Genomic DNA, 14,130 nt, shown 5'->3' with positions numbered 1-14,130 from the left:
CCAATGTATCCCAATGGGCAATACATCAGCAAACTGTGAATTAAGCATCAGTTTTCCTCACCTACAACCAAATTATTATTTTTCAGCTATGTAATAAGAAGGCCCAAATAAAGGAGGAGGAAGCAGCTGCATATAAAGGGTTAATCTGCTAGAAGACTATACTGTATAGCTACTTGTAATGGGCTAATCTTCATATAGAATGCCAATTCATCTGAGTCTACCAATGTATAACGCACACAGACAACCACAGCACACTGTGGAGATGGTTTTAACAGGTTTGCCCTTGTTGCATTCTCTAGGCTTTTCCTCCACTTCCTCCTGCTGCTCCATCTTAAATCTCTTCTTGCATAACTACAGTGGGGAAAATAAGTATTTGATACACTGACGATTTTGCAAGCTTTCCCACCTACAAAGAATGGAGAGGAGGTCTGTAGATTTTACCGTAGGTACACATCAACTGTGAGGGACCGAATCTAAAAATAAAAAACAGAAATCACATTGTATGATTTTTACATAATTAATTTGCATTTTATTGCATGGAATAAGTTTTTAATACAATAGAAAAACAAAACTTAATATTTGATACAGAAACCTTTGTTTGCAATTAGAGGTCAGACATTTCGTCTAGTTCTTGACCAAGTTTGCACACACTGCAGCAGGGATTTTGGCCCACTCCTCCATACAGATGTCCTCCAGATCTTTCAGGTTTCAAAGCTTTCTTTTGGCAACATTGAGTTTCAGTTCCCTCCAAATATTTTCTATTGAGTTCAGGTCTGGAGACTGGACCACTCCAGGACCTTGAAATGCTTCTTACGGAGCCACTCCTTAGTTGCCCTGGCTGTGTGTTTTGGGTCATTGTCATCCTGGAAGACCCAGCCATGGCCAAAATCTCGCGATACATGACCTCATCCATCCTCCCATCAATACAGTTCAGTCGTCCCGTGCAGAAAAACACCCCCAAAGTATGATGTTTCCCCCACCATGCTTCACGGTTGGAACAATGTTCTTGGGGCTGTAATCATCCTTCATCTTCCTCCAAACACGGCGAGTGGAGTTGATACCAAAAAGTTCTATTTTGGTCTCATCTGACCACATGACCTTCTCCCATTCTTCCTCTGGATCATCCAGATGGTCATTGTCAAGCTTCAAACGGGCCTGGACATGTCCTGGAATGAGCAGGGGACCTTGTGTGCCCTGCAGGATTTTAATCCATGACTGCATAGTGTGCTACTGTAATGCACACGCCCGGACTGACTGGCGTGTGCGTGTTTATGTAGTGATTCCACTGTGCCATGAACCGGAGAGTGCCTGGAGGGGCGTAACTAAGTATCTGCCCGATCCGACCAAGGTCGCACGACGGCATACGACGCCAGTGCACCAGGGAGGAACCGAGCAGAGGAACCAGGGTCTACTCCAGGTCAGACTCCGGACATGGCTGTTGACCCACACCGGGGAATACAGGAACAGGCAGACTAGAGCGCAGGCTGGGTAGGGTCCAGTACAGACTGGGAGACAAATTCGAAACCGCAGACGCGGTGGACAGAGCTGAGCAAAGCGAAAACCGCAGACGCGGTGGACAGAGCTGAGCAAAGCGAAAGCCGCAGACGCGGTGGATAGAGCTGAGCAAAGCGAAAACCGCAGACGCGGAGGGGACAGGGCTCTGTTCACACGGAACAGACTAGAAGGGAAAGGCAGAACCAGATACCCACAGGGTACTTGCAGAGAAGTAGCGAGTGGACCACAAACTCACAAACGGAAGTACAGTGACAACGAGCAGGAGTTAGGTACGAGTTCAGACTCTGCAGAAAAAGGGAAGGTACGGACATAGAGAAAAAATAGGAAAGAGGCTAGGAGAGTATACAGACAAGAACAGACACAGCAGCAAGATACAGGAGCTGGTCTAGGTATGAATGAACAGGCTAGGAGCGAGTTCACACAAGCCTGGAAATACAGCCTCCAGGATAGGCAGAAGACAACAGGCTAGAGAGCGTGTACAGACTGCAGATTAGAGTACACAGGTAGGACACAGTACAGACACGGAAACAGATACTGCAAGACAGGTAACATACACAGGACCTGGCATGTCAGAGACAAAAAGCCAACTGACAGGGCAAGATGCTCAGGCATGGGTTAATTGGAGCAGCTGGTTTAAATACCAGGTGACAGACAGCAATAGGCTGAGGACGCACAAGGGGTGTGCCTGCAGCAGGTACAAAAAGCAGGAAGTGATCGGGCGCTGCCCTTAAGCAGCAGCACACAGAGGCAAACAGACAGCATGGAGGGAAGCCAGGCTAGCAAACTGGACTGGAGATCAAGTGCGCGCTCTTGCACAGTGGGAGATGGAAAACTATGCAAGGACGCCGCCAGGTATGTTACAGCTACTAACAATAATGTTTGAGACTGGTCCGAGCTCTCTTCAGGTCATTGACCAGGTCCTCCTGTGTAGTTCTGGGCTGATTCTTGACCTTTCTTAGAATCCTTTTTTACCCCATTAGGCGAGATGTTTCATGGAGCCCCAGACCGAGGAAGATTGACAGTCATCTTGTATTTCTTCCATTTTCTAATAATTGTGCCCACAGTTGTTGCCTTCTAACCAAACTACTTGCCTATTGTCCTGTAGCCAATCCCGGCCTTGTGCAGGTTTCCAATTTTGTCCTTGGTGTCCTTAGACAGCTCTTTGGTCTTGGCCATGTTGGAGTGTGTGGACAGGTGTCTTTTATACAGGTAACTAATTCAAATAGGTGCAGTTAATACAGGTAATGAGTGCAGAGTAGGAGGGCTTCTTAAAGAAAAGCTAACAGGTCTGTATGAGCCAGAATTCTTGCTGGTTGGTAGGTGATCAAATACTTATTTCATGCAATAAAATGCAATTTAATTATTTAAAAATCATACAATGTGATTTTCTGGTTTTTCTTTTTAGATTCTGTCTCTCACAAGTGAAGTATACCTACAATAAAAATTGCAGACCGACCTCTCCATTCTTTGTAGGTGGGAAAACTGGCAAAATCATCAGTGTATCAAATACTTATTTTCTCCACTGTACATCCAGCACGAAAACAACAGAGCACATCTCCCCTGTGTTCATATGCACTACACTCGGTGTACCTCTACACAATATTTACTATGTTATTTCCCAGCTCAGAAGCAGGAAGTGTCACTAAGCCACCAAATTAGTAAGATGGTAGAGAACCCCCCCCTCCACTTTAGCTGATTTCAGTTTCTCTTTCTTAAAGGGACAGATCTTTTTTCAGTAAATTACACAGGTTTTTTTTTAGTTTGTCTAATTTTATATATTTTAAAAAGGTTCTATATAGTGGTCTTCTTTTACTTCATGAAATTTTCCAGGACGTGATAGGTACGTGTAAGCTCTCCTTAAGTAAAACTCAATTGAGATTTTGCTACTTGCTACAGAGGTCATTCCACAAGACACCAATACACTGCTCCAGTAACTATGAAGCCCACTATGTGGAGTCATATAAATAATCTTGTTAATATGGCAAGATTCACAAAAGTCCACTCAATGTTTCTGAATCGTAGACATTTTGCAAATAAGATATGAAAACCCAAAATTGCACTATGAATGAAATAATAAATAAATACACTGTTTCATATTAAAATTTGTAAAAATAAAGTCAAATATAATGAACAGTGGACTTTGAAATAATAAATTTAAAGCCCATAATTGTATATAGGTAGTATGCCAGTGATATTGTAATCTCTGAGGTTGTTGGCTGAAACATTGCGACCTTAGAGAAAGTTAGTGCTAGCCATTCTGTCTAACAGGCCGCAGAGACTGCTGACATGCAAAGCGATCGAATAAAATGGTGACCCACCCGCCTAAATGCACAACTCTCTATTCCCCCATTTTTTGATCACTTCCCCTTTAAATTTTAAGAAATAACCAGGCTAGACTAACCATAATCTCTTTTGCTGGATGAAGATCGGTTAAGCGTTTATTTATAACCAACAATAGCCATATTAAGGCGTATCAGGGAAGCGATATGTCGGCCGCCCAACTCCAGACGGGCACGTTCTCCTTCGCATTTTTTTTTTTATATATATATATATGATCACACATAAAATACAGCTCTCCCATATATGCAACCGATGAACTTATGGGGAAAAAACTATCCTCGACAACCAAGCCATGAGTTTTGAATAACAACACCGGAGGAAGGGTGGGACACGTGTCTAAGATACAAAGAGGAAGAGGAGGGGCTAACAGGGCTTTATATAGGGCCAGGCTGAACCAAATGGAAAGAAAGGGGTGAAGGGGGAGTGCTAGGTGTAATGAAAAAACACGGGGTGAATGGGAGGTCGCCGAGCCATTGTATCCCGACACTACTAGATGGCACCTACCAGTCAATATGCACCCTTCTTATACAGTTGGGATGCCTTACAAATACTCCATCATTCACCCTTTAATTCCTAAACATGAACCTGAACTTACAGTTTGGCCTCCCTGTAGTAGCTGATGGCATGAGAGGGCCTGAGGCAAGACTAGTTGAACTAAGTGGGTCAGTAATAGTAGGGGCAGAACCAGGAGGCAAAACTATCAGGAAAAAAATCAGGGAAATAGCTAGTCAGGTACCAGAGAGTCAGTCAAAACCAGGTCAAACTAGCTGAGGTCATGATAAGGGTGAATAGCACTGAAAATGGAATTTGGGGACACAAGCCAGCTTAGGAATAGGAACAGAATAGTACAAGAACACACCAGTAATAAAGGGAAACCCAGGGGCCAACATATCATTGGTGCAGCCTGTTCAGCTGCACAGGGGCTCGAGAAGTAAGGTGGTTGACTACCACGCCCAAAGCAGCAAGGAGCTTCTGTCATAAACAGAACTATTGGACTACCAAGGGCCCATATACTGGTCTTGCACATGGGCCCTTTTCTGTCTGTGTCCGCCACTGGGGAAACCAAATAAAATAACTGGCAACTCCCAGCAGAATGCAACATCACCTACTCAATCACCAACGCCACAGAGTGAATATGGCGGCGCCTGGATACAAAGGAAGTCGCTAGAGCAGCTCTAGGTATAACATTTGACCTACCAATCCCAAGCAAACCTTCCCAGTTATAGACTGTGAACACTCAATATAATATTTGTTCTTCCTTATGACAATTAATGTGATATGTGGTAATGCCTTTTATTGGTATGCTGTTTTTTCATTAATATTAATTGACAACTTCTGACATATAGGAAAGCATGTCATTTTCACAGATTTGAGATGGAATGTTTTTTTTACTTATATTACAATAATTCTGTAATATTTTATTAAAGCTTCTTACTTCACTGCTTCCACAACAGGTAGTGCTGCCAACCTTTATATTGGAGAAAAGATCCCTACTGGAAATGTATGCAAACTTCATGGCACATCCAGATCTGTTTTTGTCCATTGCAGCTGGGACAACCCCCGAGGAACGCATGATCAGCTTTGTGGAATATTATTTGACAGCCTTCCATGAAGGTCGTAAGGGAGCAGTTGCCAAGAAACCCTATAACCCAATTATAGGTGAAACATTTCACTGCAGTTGGGATGTTCCCAAGAATAAAGTGAAGCCTTGTAGAACTCATGGTACCTGTGTACAAGCCAAAGAAACTAACACAGCCCAGGGATCTGAATATGAAGTGCGTTTTGTGGCCGAGCAAGTATCTCATCACCCACCTGTATCTTGTTTTTATTGTGAATGCAAAGAGAAGATGATGTGTGTAAATACTCATGTATGGACCAAAAGTAAATTTCTTGGAATGTCTGTTGGAGTTTCAATGGTTGGAGAAGGTATGTAGCATTATCATCTTAAAGGGGTTTGCAGTGTATTCTGTGGATGGGTAATAACTCTAAACACGCTGGGTCTGACTCCTGAGACCCTTACTGATCTTGAAAATTGGGACCCCTGAATTTCCTGTGTGAATTGCACAGTAGTGCACATGCATGATCTCCAGTTCGTTTACGATCTATGGGAGTGACAGATGGTTGAGTATAGTGCTCGGGCCATCTTCATCAGTCCCATAGACAATTCAACAGAGTAGTGGTCACACATGTGATGGCACTCCTCACATCGCTAGTTCTGCCTACTGAGGTTTCTATTCACAGTAAAAATATTCACGGAACCCTGGTCCAGTGGCCACATAAGTAGCGCCTTTACATCACAAAAGGTGTTGGGTATGCTGGTAAGCGGGAGGAGGTTCCCTGATGAAATATCCATGGCTTACTAACATGGCCGCTGGTGCAGGGTTCTGAAAAACTTTTTGCTCAACTCTAAAGCGCAGTCCTTGCAAATCTGGAAATAGATAAATATCTCTGTCCAAAGTGAAAATATAAGACAAATTGAGAGTCCTCAGTGGTTGAGACCTTTTAACGGCTAACTGAAAAGATGATGACAAATAGCAAGCTTTCCAGACTACGAAGGTATATTCATCAGGCATGGAATAACACAATGTCTGTAGAGTCACATATTTAGATAGTATGGGAAGGGGAGAAAACAGCTGAGGCAGTAACTATTGGAAGAGTTCATAGCGGTTTATTGTCCACTGATTGAGGTCTGGTCCATGGTTGTGCTCTCTCTCCAATGTGCTGATTTTAGAATTGTCTCTTATGAATCCTATAGGACTGTACAGGAGTGCAATCACTAGAAGAAATCTGATGTAGTTATGTACCCACTGTATTTTTACAGTCTCACTATATTTTGTTCTTGACATCCGTAAATATATTTTTTTATTTTCTATGTTGGATATAGATGAAAGGAGCATGATGGTTCACTATTAATAGATCTGTTTCTATGTATTAGACTAATTCTCCTTTAAGCAAAGTACAGCTATTATTTCAGTCGCCCTACTGTGTTTTTTATAGTCTACTTTGAAACAATTTATTCTCCCACGTTATTAGTATGAGAGTTTCTCTGCTCTTTATACTCTCGATGCCATGAAATTTAATTTGCTATGTTGAGCAAATTTTAATGGAATCTGACTTTTAAAAGAAAAGCTAGCCATAGACTGCATACAGCATGGACTATGTACGGCCTGGAGCAAGAGTCGATTCCATTCTTTGCTAAACTTAATAGGTGGGACAGAAACGGTGAACTCCTACTGGGATCATCCTTTATTACTTAATGTTGACTGTAATAACTGTCCAGTTTCTGAATATACAGGTATTTTGGACTGTCTGTAGGGTTTAGGACACTATACTGGGTCCGGAATACCATACATTTTCTTTAAAGGACAATTAAGGAAAGACACATTAATATCTATTGTGTTTTTGCCTTTTTTTGACCCACGCAAACAAAAGTATTGTTAAACAGCTAAACAAACAGGTCATGCAGCCGATGATGTAGAAAATATATGGCCAATGGCTCTACTACTCATAAAGCTTTCACTTTTTGATTAACAACAATAAAGGTCAGCCATTTATAAACCTCAGATTGGAGGTTTCGCTGCTTGTTAGCTAATACTAATAGAGTAATGAATAAAGTATTGGTGAAGAATAAGTGATTTAGCCAAACACTACAGTAAAGGGTTCTAAACAGTTAAGGCCCCCATAAACATTAGTCTCCGTGAGTGCTGCAGGATATATCTCCCTGTGCACCTGCTGCTCCTCTTGTTCTCAGTGGGCACCCGCCCCATCCTCCTCGGAGGTCCTGTCCAACTGTCCGCAGTGCATCCCGGAGCATCTGCCAACCTGCCCCGTAGCCTCCTCCCACCCTGCCTGTGTAGAGCTGGTGCAGGCTCCGGCTCCATGTGCGCCCAGCTGGAGGAGAAATCGTGTGGAGTGTACACTACACGCTGCACCGCCAAACTGCTCTGCTACCCCAACCCTGGCACTGAGGCGATGGCGCGCGTGCCCATAGGGAGGGCTCTGCGTGCCCTCTCCTCTGGCACGCGTGCCATAGGTTTGCCACCACTGCCCTATACCAAGAAATAGTAATTGCAGACGCCATAACTGTAAGCAGGGCTATGGAGTTGGAGTCGGTATAAAATGGACTGACTCCTAAATTATATAATAAATTCGGTACAGTAGTACAATGCTGGATGCACTGTAAATGTTTTCAGTAGAATTTGAGAAAGTTATGAAATGCCCTATTAATGTCTGTTCTATTCCTGATCTAAGGCTCTCGGCTTTTAGTTGCGATAAATCTGTTCTACACTTTATGAACATGCTCAGTAGTGAGGCAGTGCTGTGAAGTCAGAGTCATGGAGTCGGAGATGGAGTTGGAAGTCAGCGAAATTGAGAAGTCGGAGTTGGTGGTTTGGCTTACCGACTCCACAGCCCTCACAGCAAACTCCAACTTTGGTTGTATGTAAAAATACCACGTGCAAACCTCTAGCTACTTCAAATCAAACTGGTACTGTAACTACATTTTTCCTTTGATCAATATTAGAAAGAAACTTTCGAATGTAAGCTGTCAGAGATGAAAGCTAAGTAGAATTATTTTTGGCAAATACAAAATTAATATTTTTGTGTAAAAGAATTTAAATGGGTTTTCTGGGACCTTGGTAATGATGACTGTGACGATACATCTTCTAATCTTAATCAGACAGATGTCTAAATTTGCTAAGCCAAGAGAAATACCCTATTGTGTTGACTTGTGAAAGTATGTGTATTTCTGTGGCTGGTTAAGAAGGACAGGACCAGTGTTTGTGTAACAATGATTGTTGTCTTCTCTTGGTTCTGAAACGATGAGGTTTGTTACTATGTTATTTGCATATTATACTAAAGCGAGCTAGATGTTGATTTAAAGAGCCCCCCTGCTTAGCCGGGTGTGTGGGTTGATTAAAGGCTCAAACAATGAAATTTGAGCCCTGTGGAATAATGCTCTCCCTAACCCTTGCACTGTGGATGTGTACTTTAAAGAACAAATGTGAACTATTTAAGGAAATATGCGTCTGTAGCAGGAGATTTGAAACAGAGAATTGAAAGAGACTTTACAAGGAGAATCAATGATCAGACTCTCTTCAGACAATCAGCTTGGTAGCATGGCTTTATCTAAAGAGACACAGATTTGGATTCTACATGATTACAGCCTAAGGGTATATGGCCCTGACTTTAAAGAAACGGATCTGCTCCAGTGACCATCAAAGAACCCCATGGATACATTTGGGGAGACTAGGTTGGGACGATGAAGTCACCTGGCCCTATGGATGTTTTGTTTGGGGTTGCCAGGTGGGACCCACCAGTTACCTGGAACCCATGGAGACATTCGGAGAAGCCAGATTGGGACCCGCCGGTCATCTGGCCCCATGGAAACTCTCAGAGAGGCCAGGTTGAGACCCTCGGGTCTCCTGGCCTTGTACCTTGATCGGCTGCTAGCTTCCTTAGCTTGCCGCTACCTACTCTTTGTGGGGGCTCGCCAGAAGCAGGGGGGCACTGGTTGAGGTAGTTGGCCCTGGAAGTCCCAAAGTCGCCGCTGTTCTATCCCAGGGTGGGCAGCAGAAGGGTGAGACTGTGTAATGTTGCACCATCTTTGGTATTTGCTGGGACGGTTATATGTGTTTATTGTCCTTTTGGTGGTTCAATAAAGTATAGCCACACTGTTTTACCCTCACCATGTGTTGTCTGAGTAGTATTACTAGCACGGAAGACCCCGTGTCTTCACAATGGCCTATGTTATCTAATGTATTTATCCTATCCTTTCAGTGTATAGGGGCTTTTTATAAAGCACAGTAAAACGATCAATGAAAAAATGCTTATCTGTCGTTGGTCATATTTAAAATGTGGATCTTAAAAACATTCTTTAGTCCCCAGCATTAGTAGCCCATTCCCTCTTCCCTGGTCTGCAAAACCGGGCACATAAAATGAGCCCTCGCGGGCAGCGCCCTCTTTCCTTCTGTACCAGTCGCTGACCCCTTTCACATGTAAAGCGCCATGGAATAAATGGCACTATAGTAATAAATAATAATTAACAACATACGTACAAATTGTACAGAGCTGTGCTTCGCAGAGTGCTACTGCCCCTTCAAACAGATGATGAGTGGGGATGGCGGGAGTCAGAACCACAATGATCTGATATTGATTTATTCTAAGGGTGCATTTACATTACATGATGTGTAACTTTAAACTACCTTTTTGCCAGTCGGCAGTTTAATAGATCTGTAATAGATCACTGAGTGCACATAGACTGAGGCAGCACAGGTCCCTTTGATACACTCCCGAGAACAATAATCTTTTGGGCAAATCAAAAAATAATTTCACCTGATGAACGAATGTTTTGATCGTTCATCAAGTGATCGGTAACCATTTTAGACTGCACTATTATAATGAAACAAGAATTTTTAGGAATGTTGGGTTACAGAAATCGGGCAGTGTAAATGTGCTATAAATCCTGGAAATACTCTTAAACTGTAAAATCTAATTATAATAATGTGGAAAAACAAGTAGCTTCTAGAGGTGTAGTGAAAATGATTCAAATTGAAAATCTAAATTGATTTCCTGTTGTATAATCTCAGCAGGCTGCATGTTGTCTTGTGTTCACAACTTCTAATATTGTTGTAGGATTTAAATCCATGGACCCTTCCTTTCTAAGCATCCGGATCTTTGGTTTTATAAAAATCCTAATCCTTTTACGGCATCAAAATTTTAAGCATTAGCATTTCTTATCTTTTGTATTTTCTTTTATTATAAAACCCATGAATTTCACAGAATATCAGTATTTAGTGTAACCGCTGTCCAAACATACAAAATCCAGCATCTCAAGACATTTGCCACAGCACTTACGGAGGACTTTTCACCACTTTATGCATGTTGCAGTTTTTTGCATGATACTTTTTGCATGGCTACCTAATGATAGAATAGAAATTAAAGGGGTTGTCCACTACTAGGACAACTCCTTCTTGATCTAAATGTTTGGCCCAGATAAAATAAAAAAGCTTATACTCGCCTCCCGTACCAGCGCCATTCCAGCGGTCTCAGCACACGTGACCCCCTGCACCCAATCAGCGCTGGTGTTACTGTCCTCGCCTTCAGACGAATTGAACATGAAGAGGAAGTCAGGGCTGCAGCTGATCTCTGACTTCCTTTTCATGTTTAATTCAATTCGTACGAAGGCGGGGACAATGATGCCATCTTTGACTGGGCACCGGACATACAACCACACGGGAGGTCCAGGACCGCAAGTGCCGACAACGCTTGAACAGTGACGGCACAGGAAGTGAGTATAAGCTTTTTATTTTATAGGGGCCAAACATTTAGATCAAGAAGGGGCTGTCCTAGTAGTGGACAACCCCTTAAAAAAAATGTTCTAATCCGCTTTTCAGTCACTTTTTCATGAGGTAGCAAGTTAAACATGAAAAAAGTATTGAATTGTCTTCTTCAAAGTATAACACACGCTTATGTCACTCATATCAAGCATTATTTTTTTATTTTATATTTATGGTGTTTTACGACCATTTCTAATGATATTTTTTTGTTTTGTAAAGCTTCAGATATGTGTTTTTGGTGTTTATAAAGTTGTATGAAAAAAACCTATGGGAGAAATGACAGAAAAAAAAGCTCCATAGCCAGCATATACTAAATTTTGCCTCAGTATTGTAAGCCAAAACCAGGAGTGGGTGATCAATGCTGAAGTGGTGACGTGTTTCTATTATACTTTTCCTCTGATTGTTCCACTCCTGGTTTTGGCTTACTAATACTGAGGCAAAATACTTTGTGTGAACGTGGCCTTTCTGTGTTATCTACAGTAATGCGGGTGTGCTGGAAGTTCTAGTTTTGTAAAAGTTGAAGCGCCACAAGTTGTAGTATACTGTGTACACACTCCGTTCATGTATAAGGGTGCAGTAAAAAAGAAATGTCCAGTATATTCAGGGAATGTATACACAATCATACATATTACGCCAGATTACCACCACATTATATATCATACATAATAGGATAATATAGAGAGAGCGTCACTGCAGCAGTGTTACACATGATAGCATTAGATACATCAGTATGACAAATTAGAGGATTAGGTACAAGGTCTCTGCAGCACAATATCGCAAACCCTACGGTTATATGCGCAGCTCAGCGGACTATAACAATCATGACATTCTTTGGCCTGGTTTCCATTTATGCTGTGTTCTAAACTGAGCACTGCATTGGGGGTTTCTAAATCTTCAAAAATTGTGATTTAGCTGGAGCTCCTGATGGAAACAGTCTCTGTAACGAGTCAGCTAGTTTCTCTTTTTGCGCCGTCTGGTATATGTCCCACAGTATTTTCTTTTTTTAATTCAGACACAAAAGCATGGTCTATCAGTCAGAGTACAAAGTGGCGCCCTCTGCCTTGTTATAGTGACTGCCTCTATCAGGGGTTCCATTTAAATCCCAATTTTTGGTGATTTATATTGAGACCCAAATGCTAGGCTCAGCAGAGCACAGTGAGAATATGACTGATAAGTGTTAATATCTGAGCTATTATGGGCTTAAATGCATGGATATAGTAATAGCAACAAGACTGTGAGCCATGACACTTCTGATAACAGGCTGGAATCTGGGGGCATGTCTTAATAAAACACAACAGTCCGAGCTGCCAATCCCAAAATGGCTGCTCTCATGAGCTGTATTTAGAATGACTTTCTCATAACTATATTGACTGTATTCAAAGTCATTAGAAGTCCAAAGGTAATTTATTCCATGTTTAGTTATATTTACGGACTCCTTACTAAAATATAACAAAGCATATGTGATAGTGATAGTGCTACCTTAAAGAGGCCCTATCTACTATACCTGGATGGGGCAGAGAATGGGAGCTATTATCGACTGCCACCAAGTTCCAGAGGAGGCAAGTGGACAAAAAATCTCAAATGCAAAAAATCTGCAGCAGATTTTGGTATCAGGAGGCACCCATTTCACAGGAAGGTGCTTACTAAAGGCTGACCTAGAAGCACAAGAATAAGTGGCTCCAATATACTCTGAACCATATAAATAAGTCAAACAAGTCAACAAAAGAAACAAAACTGGAGCTTTTCAGGCCAATGGATTTGCAGTATGTCCACAAGAGAATGAATGAAGCATACATTGAAAAGAACAACCTGCCTTCAGTGAAACATAATGGTGGCTCGTTGAAGCTCTGGGGCTGTTATCTTGTTCTGAAAACCTAAACCTGCAGAGTGTGAAGGAAAATATGGATTCAATCAAATATGAAAAAATCCCAGAAGAAAACATTATGCCTTCTATAATGAAGCTGAAGTTTGGGCATCATTGGATCTTTCTACAGTACAATGATCCCATACATACTTTGAAATCTACTAAAGCTTGGTTTTCAGTAAAAGTCCTGAAAGATTCTGGAGTGGCCACCACAGTCGCTTGACTTAAAGGGGTGGTCCGAAAGCCAAAGTATTTTTCTAAATCCCTATGTCTTTATTTAGTACCATAATCATTCTAAACTATGTTCTAATATACTTGCATTAAAAAAATTCCCTATCCTTCCCTAACTACACTATCTAACTGCATGCTGGGATACTCAAAAAAAGTGTTATCAGGAAGCAGAGGCTGCCAGCACCGCCCCCGCTGCTGACGTCAATGGTCTCTGCACGCCAGGTGTTCTGACACCATTCTGTTGCCAGCTTGTTACTGCTGATCTGAGCCGACAACAGAGAGCGCACTGTCATTGTGCACAGTGTGCAGGGACTAGCCCAGCCCTGAAGCAAGTCTCACTGTCATGACTCTGTTATCAGGTATCCCGAGACCAGGGGCTCCTTCCCTGTTCCTATTGCTAGGGGGCGCCCTAGCTATCCCTGTTCCCCGGATTGCTTCTAAAGGTGAAGACTCCAGGGCCACGTACCTTGCTGAGTTCCTGATTCTGCCCTCAGTCTGTTCCCTTCCCCCACCCAGAGAAGAGGGGAATAGTGGTGTATGGCAATACACCAACGAGACTAAAAAGGTCATACGAACAGGGATAAAGGAAAATACCAAACATACAAATATGCACCCACAAACAACAGAGGAAAACACCTGGGACTGGAGGATGGGGGAAAAAAATCAAAGTAGGAGAAGGAGAGGATTTGCACACAGCCAAAACCACGAAACAGTCTCCGATAAATCCACCCAACGCCTTCTCAAACAACAACTCTCCACAAACTCATGAGCCATGCAGCATGAAGCTAGCTTTGGCAATGACTGCTTGCCAGAGTCCAATATATATAGGAGAGAGGAGTGGCC

General features: G+C 42.3%; 1 protein-coding gene across 2 annotated transcripts in view; it reads left to right on the top strand.

The window, feature by feature from the left end:
* The window catches only part of OSBPL10 (oxysterol binding protein like 10), a 632,317-nt gene that overhangs the window by 528,722 nt on the left and 89,465 nt on the right, over nucleotides 1–14,130 (top strand). For both annotated transcript variants that reach the window (XM_073678034.1, XM_073678033.1), the window contains one exon: nucleotides 5,310–5,781. In XM_073678034.1, coding sequence (XP_073534135.1) covers nucleotides 5,310–5,781 — 472 coding nt within the window. The remainder of the gene's footprint in view (nucleotides 1–5,309; nucleotides 5,782–14,130) is intronic.

Source organism: Phyllobates terribilis, unplaced genomic scaffold (genome assembly GCF_046119375.1).
Source record: "Phyllobates terribilis strain yellow unplaced genomic scaffold, ASM4611937v1 Scaffold_4__5_contigs__length_816908805, whole genome shotgun sequence".
NCBI classification, from domain to species: Eukaryota; Metazoa; Chordata; class Amphibia; order Anura; family Dendrobatidae; genus Phyllobates; species Phyllobates terribilis.
Note: the sequence above shows the minus strand (reverse complement) of the source record. Positions and strands in the feature narration are given on the sequence as shown.